The sequence below is a fragment of the Aythya marila genome (assembly GCF_965140915.1).
Source record: "Aythya marila genome assembly, chromosome: 8".
Lineage (NCBI taxonomy): Eukaryota > Metazoa > Chordata > Aves > Anseriformes > Anatidae > Aythya > Aythya marila.
This window is the reverse complement of record NC_139049.1, coordinates 27,658,657-27,671,647: the sequence shown is the minus strand read 5'-3', so window position 1 is coordinate 27,671,647 and position 12,991 is coordinate 27,658,657. Positions and strand designations below refer to the sequence as shown.

The window sequence follows — 12,991 nt, the reverse complement described above, 5'->3', positions numbered from 1 at the left end:
GGGATATTTGGAAGGGGTACAGCTGACTCTGGTGAGAGGGGATCATTATCCTTCCCGTAAAAAACACTTTTCTGTAAAAGAGCAGACTGTTGAATGCATGTCTGTTTATATATATTTTTTAAAAACCTCTTTTATTAATGTTTGTTTGTTTTATCAAGAGCATTATTCAAGATCTAAAGAAAAACTTTGAAATAGTGAAGTTGGTGACAGGAAGCTTAATATCATGCCACCGTTTGGCTGCATCTGTGGCAGGTCCTGGAGGGCTTGTTGGAGGAACGTTAGTGGATGGCCGATACACTTACCGGGAGGTATTGAACCTGCATTTCTTACTACCTTAGGGGGTTGAAAACATGGTCATTGATAAACTACATCATGTCTCATAAAACTAGTTGATTTTTCATTTTGGGAATTCACTGGAATATGTTCTGTCTGGCAAATAATTGCACTAGTTTTTATTCATAATTCTGACACCTATCTGTTGGGAATTATTACAGCTTCGTTATATTATGTAACAAGGGTGATGGAACATCACACTCGACAAATTTCTTCTCAGAGTCTTCTCTGATTTGTTGAGAACATGATCTCCTTATTCCAGGAGCTCCTGTCTCCAAGCTTGTGCAGCCTTTGGCTTATATGCAAGCTTCGGTTTGAAGCCATCATAGAAAGATAATCAAAAAGCAGTAATTTTAAGAACTGTGTGAAATAGAAACTAAGTGCATTTCATAGAGTTTCTAGTCCTCAGGCTTTGCAAACTGTACTCATATTCAATCACTAAGTTTGTCAAAACTAAAAAAAAAATAAAAAAAAAATGTTCAGAGTTCTTGTTATGGAAAGAAAAATCTTAAAACTGTGTTTGTTTCCTTTTTCAGTATTTGGAAGCACATCTAAAATTTTTGGCATTTTTTCTGCAAGAAGCCACTCTTTATTTGGGCTGGAATCGTGCCAGGGAGATCTGGGAATGCCTTGTAACTGGCCAGGATGTTTGTGAGTTAGATCGAGAGGTAAGAAATGCTCGAGTTGTTGTCTGTGGTTGCAGAGTGAATCTTACATGTGCTATTCATGAACCTTTATTTGTTGAGGTACATGTTACTTAAGTAGTAAACATTAAGTAATAAGGATGCTTACTGTGTAAGCTAATGAAGCCACTTATGTTTGCTTATGACTAGGATGCTCTTAATATTAAACTTAACTAGAAGTGAAATGTTGGTGAGGAGATTAGTTGCAGGTTTATGGATGCTAGCTAGAAAATAGCTGCCTGAAAGCTTGCAGAGTCATAAAAGAGATGTTCAGTGATATTTGGGTGCGAGATGACTATCAAGATTAAGTACCTCAATGCTGCAGTACAGCTGGTATAATAAGTAAAGTTACTGTGAGATTTTGAATTTCTTGCTGCAGATCAAGCTTTTGTGTGATAAGTTACACAGTTATGTAAGGTAGTATAGGTAGTATCTGACGTAGTTTTATACAGCAACGACAATTTAAATAATTGTAATGACAATAGGATAAAAACATACCTGCTTTTCACTCACAGATGTGCTTTGAGTGGTTTACCAAAGGACAACATGATCTAGAGAGTGATGTACAGCAACAGCTCTTCAAAGAGAAAATTCTTAAACTGGAGTCGTATGAAATTACTATGAATGGTATGAAAATTACGTTGGTCAACATGGTTTTTAAATAAATATAATCATTTTGCTTTCTAAGTCTTCAAATTAAACGTCAAACAGCTCTGTAAATAAAGGGGTCTTCTGCTGTCATTCTGAGTTTTAATAGTTATAGAAGAAAAAGGTCACTCTTGCATTTGATATCTCCTTTAAAAAAGGATAAAAACTTGTCCTGACCTAAATAAAATGCTTGCATCACTTTTCACTTTCAGGTTTTAGTTTATTTAAGACTTTCTTTGAAAATGTGAACCTGTGTGACCATCGACTAAAGAGGCAAGGGACTCAGTTGGTGAGTGTTCTGTCAAGTTCATTCTTGTGTACTACTTGTGGTATCTTGAGGAAGGGAGGAGGTTAGACGAGGATTCTGTATCAGCTGTTTGATATGGTCATGTTTGTGTTAGTATGCAGATTGTCCTTCTAGCATTAATGTTGTTAAATTCTGAAGCTAAAATGCTGAAATAACTACAGGAGCATCACAGAATTGAAGGGTTTGGAAGGGACCTTGAAAGATCATTGGGTCTAACTCCCCCCCCCCCGCCAAAGCAGGTTCCTTAGAGCAGGCTGCCCAGGTAGGCGTCCAGACAGGCCTTCAATATAAAATTCAGCCATTGATAACAAGAAGCTGGTATGTAGCTTCTAAAATTCTGCACAGGTCTAGTAACAATCATGAATTCTAGTGTGAATTTCTCTTGCTTTTCCTTGGCAGGAAAATGTGTGTTTTTCTATTCCTTTACAGAGGACTTAGGCTTATCGTAGTCAAGTTCTTTTTTAACTTTGTGATCCTTGTCTGGCTTTAAGTTAATGGTTTTATGTTAAGTATTTTCCGTAGGCATTCTAGATCTCTATCACAGAGTTAATTTACTTCAAATGCATATTTTTTTTGCTAAGTATTCTAGTAGGTTTTATGATGTTTTATTATTTATTTACCTAATGTGGTTTGTTACCACATTGACCTCTGTGAAACAAATTCCATTCCCGATTACATTTCTCAGTGGTTTTGAACTGTAAAATTCTTCACATGGCTTGACTGGAAGTGCTCTTTGGAACTTCACCTGTAAACAAGTGTTTTGTTTCTAGTATGAATATGTAAGTTTGTAGCTACTGGTGTCACTTTGCAATGTGGCAAAACTTGGCAATGTGTTGGAAAAGAAAATTGTTAAAATTTAATTAAAAGTACTTTCCCAGCAGATGAAAAACTGTTTTGTTCTCATTTGAACTCTTTCTTTCTTAAGAAATCCAGTCACGTTTTACTGCTGTTCTTTTTTGCATAGAGTGTAGAAAAACTGGAATTAATAGGAATGGATTTCATTTGGAAGATTGCAATGGAATCACCTGATGAAGAAATAGCAAACGAAGCTATTCAATTGATAATAAATTACAGCTATATTAACCTAACTCCTAGATTGAAAAAGGTAAACATATTTGTATATGAAAATGCTTTGAAATTCAGAGCAATTTGACACTCTGCATGTTAAAATCTATAGTTTGTTGGGTTCTTTCAGTTTATAAGTAATTCCTATGTTTTTGTATTAAGTTCTAAATCATTTGCCTGTTGTATCTGCAGGATTCGGTATCACTGCACAAGAAATTCATTGCTGATTGCTACACACGATTGGAGGTAATAAAACAAATTTTACTTGTACCTATGTCCTCTTTCATTTTTTTTATCTTAGGGTTACAATAATTGACTATGGTAATTCTATTTAAAGAAAAAAATAATTCCACAGGTATTTCTTGTCCTTGTAGCTCTCTGGCACATACTAATGGTCTATTTAAACAACCACTTACGCTCCGCTTTATATTCTAGGCGGCCAGTTCAGCACTCGGCGGTCCAACATTAACACACGCTGTTACAAGAGCTACAAAAATGCTTACAGCAACTGCTATGCCTACAGTAGCAACATCAGTTCAATCTCCCTACAGGTAAGCTTGTCTTCAAAAAGGCAAATATGGCCGTATATATTTGCTCCCAGCAACTTCCTGACTGATTTTGAGTGATGATCAAAATTGCTGAGTTACTGTGTTGGCCAGCAATATTCTGTTCAGTGTTCATTTCTCATTATTGGTAGTTGTGTATTCTGTCACAATGTAATTTGAATTCCAAAAATATTTTAACAAAACCTGTGTTTTTTTTAAAAAAAAAAAAAAAAAAAAAAAGTATTTAAAAATTAACATAAATAGACTGAAAGCCTGAGTGCTGAAGTTCTCAAAATTGCCGTCCTGCTCGTGTTGTTTCTGGGGCAACGTGTTTTGTATTTGGGAGAGAAAATGATGTTTTTATCCTTCCCCTTAATTTATGCATGCTTAAATGTGTATAGCTTGAATATGTGAGCACAGAGGTGACCTCTGGAAACATGAAGCTTCTGAAGTTCAGTATGTCTCAAGCAGCGTAATGCAAGATTCAATTATAACAAACTACGAAAATAGGTCAAGAATTATTCCCAGTGTTAAGGAGCTGCATTTGAAAACAGTTCATGATTGCTATACGTGGGCATTGAAAACTAATCTCCGAGACAAGTAACTTATTTTGCATGTTTATCCCTAGGTCAACTAAACTTGTAATAATTGAGAGACTGCTGCTATTGGCAGAGCGTTATGTGATAACAATAGAGGTAAGATAATTTCTTCCTAGGCAAGAATGCAACTTCCAATATTATTAAAAACAGTGGAAGTAATTTAAACCTATGTAACTGTAGTAAATTTGTTACATGTCATCATAAAAATGTATTTGTTCTCAAGAATGGTATTTACCATTGTCTTTCTCTTCTGGCAGGACCTTTACTCTGTCCCCCGAACTATTCTACCTCATGGTGCCTCTTTTCATGGACATATTTTAACTCTTAATGTTACATATGAATCTACCAAAGATACCTTCACCATAGAGGTATGTGTGTACAGGTTGTGTGTTTCATGCCATGTTGATCTTTTAGCTACTTGGTTCTTTTTGATACTTGGTCTTAAAAGAGGCAGCTGTTTTTAAGGACTCAGCCTGCGAAATCTATCTAAAAATGCTAAATGTGTGTATAAGCCTACAGTAATGGATGTGTCTGTAGCATAAATGGCTTACATCACTGTAAGGTGGAAAAGTTGTTTCCTTGCTGTTAGTGATAGAGCATTTCTAGTGCTGTCCTACCCCAGTAGTCTCTTTTATACCTTAATACCTTTACTATCCTATGCAGGAGAACTTCCTTGAAAGCTCTCAGGATTGAGTTCTTGAGCAGGCATACTAAACAAATCTCATTTAATTTTACAGGCTCATAGCAATGAAACTGTAGGGAGCGTCAGGTGGAAGATAGCAAAGATGTTGAATTCTCCTGTGGATAATATACAGATATTTGCCAATGACAGCCTGGTATGTTAACTAGAATTCTCATTATGTATAAAAATCAAATCTGTCTTTCAGATATCAATTAAATGATAGATATTTTCTTGCAGCTAACAGTAAATAAAGATCAGAAACTACTCCACCAATTGGGCTTCTCTGATGAACAAGTCCTTACAGTAAAAACATCAGGAAGCGGGACGCCGTCAGGGAGCTCAGCAGATTCCTCAACCACTTCCAGTAACAGCAGTGGTGTATTTAGTTCATCCTATGCAATGGAACAGGTACAACGTAGTAGCCTGAAAACTGCCCTTGCTTTTGAAGGGGATGAGATAAAAAGGGGGTAGTAGGGCAGTACACAGCTTGGGTGGTGGAAAAGATACAGGAAGTTGGGACATAAGCTTTTTACATCAGCTTTTTACGCTTAGGTACCAAGCAGGCTACATTAATCTTTACAGAGTCTTTTGTTAAATCCTGGAACAAGCGACTCTTGACTTAATTTTGAGGTTACATACCTGGCTGGAGCAGAGATTTCCAGATTTTCACCATTAATAAAGCTGCAGTATGAAAATAACCTAGAAAGTATCAACTAACATATTCAGACTACTCCTAGTCTGCGTTGTATGTGAACATTAAATAATCGTTGGTGTCAAAATTTGCTTATTAAAAGGGAAATGGGGTAATAGTGAAATTCAGATGGTCTCAATCTGGAAGGTAGATGGGATTTCACCGAGCCATGTTGACGTCTGGGTCAGTTGCTTCAATGAAGAGCTCTACTAAATTACTTAGAACAGAGAGGGGAGGACAAAAATAACACCTTCGTATTTTTGCTTAATTCTCAGGAGAAATCCCTCCCTGGAGTAGTCATGGCTCTCGTGTGTAATGTGTTTGATATGCTTTACCAGCTTGCCAATCTAGAGGAGCCAAGGTAAGCAAGCTAAATGGTTATCAAATATGGAAGAAATGCTCATGTTGGAAAGCTCAAATAGCTACTTATTTTATAGTGTATTAAGTATTCACCTGGCCACAGTGTGGCTGAGCCCTCTTTTGCCTAAGTAATTTCTGATAACTTTTCAGAATAACGCTGCGGGTGAGAAAACTTCTGCTTTTAATTCCTACTGACCCAGCTATTCAAGAGGCACTTGATCAGCTTGATTCCCTGGGAAGGAAGGTATGGATTAAACAATACCAAATGCTGGTGAGCTAAACAAAAAGGGTTTTACTAGCAGATTTCTTAAGTTACCTGTAAAATGACGATCTTTGGGTTTGAAGCTACTGCAAAACAATGCTCATCTTAAGGGTTAATGACATATTTCTGAGCATTTGGAGATGAAAGGGTTATTATAGGGATTATATCCGATAATATGATGATGCCAATTATAACAAACTGCAGTAGTCTAAAAATGTTTTTTTTTCTGTGACTTTTTCCTCCTAGAAAACTCTGCTCTCAGAATCAAGTTCTCAGTCTTCAAAATCCCCCTCCTTGTCTTCAAAACACCAACATCAGCCCAGTGCTAGTTCAATATTAGAAAGTCTTTTCAGATCATTTGCTCCAGGCATGTCCACCTTTAGAGTTCTCTACAATTTAGAGGTAAGAAAACAAATTTTCTTCTTTCATACTTGTGTTTCTGAGTCTCAAGGTTTAAGTAGATCAAATTTTCTTGGGCAGGAGGCCTCAAAATCACCATGATGTTATGGAAAACACACATGTCGAGTCATAGCCTGTTTTCCTGTATACAATAAATTCCCCGTAACAGAAAGGGTAAAAAAGTTCCACATTAGAGACTTTATTGTGAAGCCACGCCTCTCTTGTGATTGCAAGGTGGAAGGAGTATTTTGATTTATGTGGAGAGAAGCAGAGAGATGTTGAAATCCTTACTGTTCAGGTACAATTTCTGCCTGAATCTCCCAATACTTAACGAATTTTTTATCACATAAAAATGTTGGTCCTTTTAAAAATGAAGGGGAGTAGTTGTTTAGTTTGTTTCTACTCAAATCCTTTTGAAAGGTTGATTATTTTAAGGGAGAATAATACTAGAGATTCAGAGGGAGCTGGCAAAAAGAATGCTAATTTTCCTTCTACATAAGTCTACCATATTCTGTCTGTAGAGGCTAAGGAGGAATATTTCTTGAAGCATTCAGCTGTGAAGAATTTTCACTATCCAAATGCGCAGGGCTTTTACCCAGGAGCTTCTGGCCTGTTTTAACTGTGCATGCAAAGTGAGTGGAATGCATACAATTTTTTTAACCCTCAGTATTCTCCTGCGTAAGTTCTTTATCCAGAAGTCTAATACACTGGGTTGGACACTATAAAAAGATTCTTTCCAAGCGCTCAGTGCATGGATTTTAAAGAGAATGAAAGGGTTCAGTTGGTGGTGTTCTTACATCACATTAATCTGCACGCTCTAGGAAACTGGGCAGTGTCTAGTTCTGCTCACAGATCCCACCGTTAATAAGGACGTGTTACAAATACAGTCTGAATAGTAAGAAGTTGCAGGACCATTGCTAGCAGCTTCAAAAACAGTGGACAAAGTTACTGTTCTGTCCTCAGTGTGTGCCAAGATTGCTGTAGGAGTTTCGTTATAGTTGCCTTCCTTTGGACTTCTGCAGTCTTAACATTCAGTCTTGATCATCCTACACTCTGACATCCCATTGCACTGGTAGGGTTCCTCCTTTTTCTGTCAAGCTGGAATGAAATATATTTGTCTCTAAAATGTGTTGACAAGTTCTACAACTGGAAGCAAATGGCTTAACATATCACAGCAAGGATATTTTGTTGAACTGGCAGGTTATCTTACAGTGTGACAAGATGGCTATCTACTTCTGTGCCAGAGAAAATAATGAAAGCAAGCAATACTTTGCTTGCTTTTCTGGCAAGGAATAAATAGTAGTAAATTGGATTAGATATGTAGATTTTGAGTGGACTTGCTCCTCAAATCCAGTCAAGCCAGTTGGAAGATGAGTATTGTCAGAAAAAGATGGCATGGTGTTTTATTCCCCCAGCTGGTAACATGTTCAAACACTAGGAAACCAGTCCAGAGCATTGGGATAACTGCTTCCTGAAGAATGTGTGCAGCAAATTTTAGAGGTGTGAAAGAAATTAAAATTATCTGTCTTAGAGGTTCAGGATTATATCATGCAGTGTTGTAATAAGGTTTCATACCTGGAACTCTGTAAACCATACTTATGCTATGTGAGCATGGAAACCACATATTTTGTTTTTCCATGTGCAGCATTGTTGGCTGTATCTACTGAAGGGACTTTACAAGAAAGCAAGCAACTTTTATATTTTTCTATTTATTTTGTTTTTTTAAAAAGTGAAATGAATTATAAATGTACCAACAGAGACTGCAGAATTCTACGTCCGTATTTCCGTGTGTAATTGGATTCTGTGAAGTTCAGTGCTGACTTAAAACAAGAGGGATGATGCAGAGGTGAAGTTCACAAGGGCTGTAGAATTATCTGGACTATCCTTTAAAAAAAAAAAAAAAAAAAAAGAAAATTATATTTAATACAATTATTTCAGAAGACATGAGTTAATACGTAAGCCATCTCTAGGGTGTTTTATTGGCTGCTGTCAACTGAAAATCTCAAAAGGAGAAGGATTTGTGCTATTAAGGAGTTCCTTCTGAGCCTGAAGACACTTTTCACAGACTAGAGTATGTACTTTATTCTCTTAATAAATAAACAGCAGTGAAGATAAAAATGCCCTTTGATACAGGATAAATATCTGTAGTAGTCTTTGCTGTCCTGGATATTTTTAGTATGATTTCTCTTTACAGACTAGAGCTTAATAGAGCTGTATTGTTAATTCCATTAGTAGTGGATTTTTTCCTACTATAGTTTTGACCTTCAGCAGCAAGGAAATACTAAGATTTATGTGTGAATACTTTATTTTAGGTACTGAGCTCCAAGCTGATGCCAACTGCAGATGATGAAATGGCAAGAAACTGTGCCAAGTCTTTCTGTGAAAATTTCCTCAGAGCAGGAGGTTTGAGGTTAGATTTCAAAATCTTGACTCTATTTGTAACACTTAATTTAGCTAGCTGTTCTGTGGTTCTGCTTTCCATGCTGTAGCACACTTGTACAGTTTTGAGCTGCTTTTTTTAGAGGAAAAGTCCATTCAAAGCTATCCTTTTATTTGCAAGTGTCTGGAAAGATACCATAGCTACCATGGTAATGTAACGGTGTATATCATATTAACACCAAAATAAAGATAGCCACAGATAAGCCTATGAAGTGTAGCTTACACAGAGGTAGTTAAATAATGGAGATTTCAATAGCTAGCGTTCCAGTTCAAATTTGTAAGTGGCTACATTACACGTGCTATGTCCTGCATATACACCAGCAGACAGTTTCTAGCAGTCAAAGCATGGATTGTGTGTTGGGAACCAAATGAAATTTGACCGTCTCTGAAATCCAGACCCTTCAGATAAGGTACAGTCATTTGGAGGACTTGGCAACACTGCTTATAATTGTGTCGAAATTGTCAAGTATGTGTTGCTCTTAAATTTCTGTACCCCGTAGATCCTGAAGCATTTACCAGCAGGAACGGAAATCTCCAATCTATAAATGCAGGAGGGGAAAATAGGGATGTTAGTCTCCAAAGCTGCCAGTTTGGCAGTTTTAACTGGCATTCAGTTGAGTGAATAAGAGGAGGGAAAGATGGAGATAAATTAATTGGACCTCTTTCCTAAGTAAAATGCTTTCAAACAGAGCCTGTATTATTGATTTGTTTTTAAGTTTGGTGGTGAATGTGATGCAGAGAGATTCCATCCCTTCAGAAGTAGACTATGAAACCAGACAGGGAGTCTATTCCATCTGCCTGCAACTTGCAAGGTAAGTAATTGCTTCTCATTAGATTGAGTGCTGCTCTCTTGGCTTTTGGAGTGTCCCTTGTAATATTTGTTTGAAATAGAACTCAAAGTATCAGTTATTCACTTGCTGTGAAGATTCAAAAATAAGCTTGACATTTCTGCTCTGTGAATGTAGGTTCTTGCTTGTTGGCCAGACAATGCCTACCTTACTGGATGAGGATTTCATTAAGGATGGGGTAGAAGCATTGTCCTCGCGCCCCTTCCGTAACGTCAGCCGGCAAGGAAGTAGGCAGATGTCCATTTGTGGAACACCTGAGAAGTCATCCTACCGACAGCTCTCTGTGTCTGATAGATCCTCCATTAGGGTAGAAGAAATCATACCAGCAGCAAGAGTTGCCATACAAGTAAGGAAGTGTTTGATAATTTATGGTGATGTAGCAGTGTGATCTCTGGTGGCAGCTGTATAACTCCTGTATTTTCAGTCAAAAGTCTACTTTCTATATGAGTTTTTGCCCAGGCTTCATTTAAAAGCCTCTGGAAATCCATGTTATCAGTCTCTCTTCCCTACCTTTATCTGGTTTTTAACATCTAACTTAAGGTATCCTTAAGCCTGGTTAGAGAAGGGAGAAGAACAAATCCAAATGTGAATTTGATGTGATCCAGAAGATGCATTCCTCTTATCCCTATCATTAACAAAGGCTGTTGACCATCACAGAATTAATGCTGTTTCTTATTTCTTCAGACTATGGAGGTGAACGATTTCACTTCTACAGTGGCTTGCTTCATGCGACTTTCTTGGGCAGCTGCTGCAGGACGACTGGACCTCGTAGGAAGTAGTCAGCCAATAAAAGAAAGCAACACTTTATTTCCTGCAGGGATTCGAAACAGACTTAGCAGCTCAGGTAGGTTACTGTGCCTAACATCTTTTAAAACATCTTTATTGAAGGAAGCATTTGGAAGCCATCTTTAGGGATGGAAGTATTTAGTTTATTCTTAATTTAACACATGTGAAGTGTGAAGGTGAATTACATAAATCTAAGAAAAATGTTGCATGTTCGTGTGGCTTTTAGAGAAGACTTAAGTTGTAGATAACCGACCAGAGGCTGAAGATACATGAAAAATGTAATGGGTTATAGCATTTGTTCATTTCTTAATACAGGAAGTAATTGCAGTTCAGGAAGTGAAGGAGAGCCAACAGCACTGCATGCTGGTATCTGTGTGAGACAGCAGTCCGTATCTACCAAAGATGCTCTGATTGCTGGAGAAGCCCTGTCTCTGTTAGTAACCTGCCTTCAGCTACGCAGTCAGCAACTAGGTATGAAATAGAATTGGATTACTCAGTGTTTGGAGTATAAGTAAGGAGGGTGAAGTCTTATGAAGATGGTTTAAAAAATAATCATGAGAAACTCTGAAATTTCTAAGTTACCTTCTCAGCTCAAGTGACAAACTCACAATTTGATTTTAAAAATGCATTTTTTATACCCAGGACTGAACAGTAGGTGGCATGAAACAAGGCATGTGGTGCTGTGCCTTAGTGAAATGCACTGGGAAAGCTAACTTACTGCTAGTATATAAATATTTGTACTGGCTCTGAAGGACATAGTTCTGCACGTGCTGCTGTTTGCACAGCTAATGTTTAGTACTTGAACCTTTTGTGTACAAGAAATGTAAATGGTGGTGGTGGAAGGAGAAGGAAAATGCTGTTATGAGGTAGTGCTTGTCTCTGATGGAAGGAGATGGAGAAACATGCAAATACCCATTCCTGCTTTTTGGTATTGACAACAGGGTATGTCTTATAAGTCCTATATGGTATTTTAATATAAGACTGTAACAGTGATTTTAAATGATTATTCTAGAAAAGATAACCTCATATTCTTCTGTTCTAGGATCTTTTTACAATTTGCCTTGTGTTGCTGATTTTATCATTGACATACTGCTTGGATCACCAAGTGCTGAGGTAAGAGTTTTTCTCTGAAAACTTCTTTAATGTTTCAGTGAAATGTGTATACTTTATTCATTTCATGTCATCTCATGATAAAATTGTTCTTTACAAGTATTCCAACACTGTTTGTATAAATAACCTTTGGGTAATGGCTAGTAATTCCAGTACTTAGTGCTGTGTTGATAACAAATGCTGAAGTATTGCATTCCTTAGGCTTGTATAATCCACGAGGCAGAGCTGTGCTTTGAATAGTCAGAAAATACTCTCATTTTGGTGAGACAGATTATATAATACTAGTACTTTCACCTTCTCAACAAGGGGAAGTTACAAGGAACTATTGTCTGAAAAGTTTTGGGTAAGATCTAATGGACTCTTCTGGACTTCTTGAAAGAATCTTCCAAATGTCAGAACCCTCCTAAAATTTATTTTTTTTCTGATTTGAGATTATTCTAGATATTAAAAAATCTAGAGATTTTTTTCAAGCCGCACTTACTTCATTTCATGGCATTCCTCCTATTTTGTATGAAGTTGTTTTATCTTTTCACCCCTTACCTGAATTGATAGTCTGTGTTTAATAAAGCATCCAGAGCTGTTAGCAGAGGAATGAAAGTGGTTTGCTAAATCCCTATAAATAGAGAAGGCCTGGCTGGTGGGTGTGGAGCTCATGCTCTAGTTTCCACGAGATTTTCAGTGTCTGGGTTTTGTCAGGTTTCTAACCAAACAGAAGTTTATTTTTGGCAACCGTTGAGTAAGGTCTAGTGCTTGACAATGATACTTTTTCAGATTCGTCGTGTTGCCTGTGACCAGTTGTACACCCTTAGTCAGACTGACACGTCAACTCACCCAGATGTACAAAAGCCAAACCAGTTTCTCCTGAGTGTTATTCTCAGTGCCCAGCTGCCTCTTTGGTCACCAACCAGCATCATGAGAGGAATTAACCAGAGGTAAGGCAAATGTGTGTTTACTGGGGAAGGAAACCTATTGTGTTTTTTTTTTTAAATTAGTAGTGCTTTGGAAGCTCTGAGGTATAGGTGATTAGGACTTTGTTTCTGCAATTCTGTGGAAAGTAGACATGTCTGTTGTGCCCCAGAAAGTTCAGGAATTATGTAAGTTGGAGGGAAATCTGAATTTCTAATGTACAGCTCTTCCTCTGCGAATTCATACAGTTTGTTTTATTTAACTTCCCAGAGGCTGTAGTTGCTAAATAGGCATTCTCTTTCTAGGATGTTCTTGCAGTAGTCGAAAT

General features: G+C 37.3%; 1 protein-coding gene across 2 annotated transcripts in view; it reads left to right on the top strand.

Annotated features, from left to right (window-relative positions):
• USP24 (ubiquitin specific peptidase 24) overlaps window positions 1-12,991 on the top strand; it is a 60,205-nt gene that overhangs the window by 25,547 nt on the left and 21,667 nt on the right. For both annotated transcript variants that reach the window (XM_082766285.1, XM_082766286.1), the window contains 21 exons: window positions 159-308; window positions 870-1,001; window positions 1,532-1,643; window positions 1,877-1,953; window positions 2,936-3,076; window positions 3,229-3,282; window positions 3,472-3,587; window positions 4,210-4,276; window positions 4,438-4,548; window positions 4,918-5,016; window positions 5,100-5,270; window positions 5,829-5,914; window positions 6,064-6,157; window positions 6,422-6,577; window positions 8,887-8,984; window positions 9,730-9,825; window positions 9,979-10,207; window positions 10,546-10,705; window positions 10,963-11,118; window positions 11,690-11,760; window positions 12,529-12,689. In XM_082766285.1, the coding sequence (XP_082622411.1) occupies window positions 159-308; window positions 870-1,001; window positions 1,532-1,643; window positions 1,877-1,953; window positions 2,936-3,076; window positions 3,229-3,282; window positions 3,472-3,587; window positions 4,210-4,276; window positions 4,438-4,548; window positions 4,918-5,016; window positions 5,100-5,270; window positions 5,829-5,914; window positions 6,064-6,157; window positions 6,422-6,577; window positions 8,887-8,984; window positions 9,730-9,825; window positions 9,979-10,207; window positions 10,546-10,705; window positions 10,963-11,118; window positions 11,690-11,760; window positions 12,529-12,689 (2,537 nt within the window). The remainder of the gene's footprint in view (window positions 1-158; window positions 309-869; window positions 1,002-1,531; window positions 1,644-1,876; window positions 1,954-2,935; window positions 3,077-3,228; window positions 3,283-3,471; window positions 3,588-4,209; window positions 4,277-4,437; window positions 4,549-4,917; window positions 5,017-5,099; window positions 5,271-5,828; window positions 5,915-6,063; window positions 6,158-6,421; window positions 6,578-8,886; window positions 8,985-9,729; window positions 9,826-9,978; window positions 10,208-10,545; window positions 10,706-10,962; window positions 11,119-11,689; window positions 11,761-12,528; window positions 12,690-12,991) is intronic.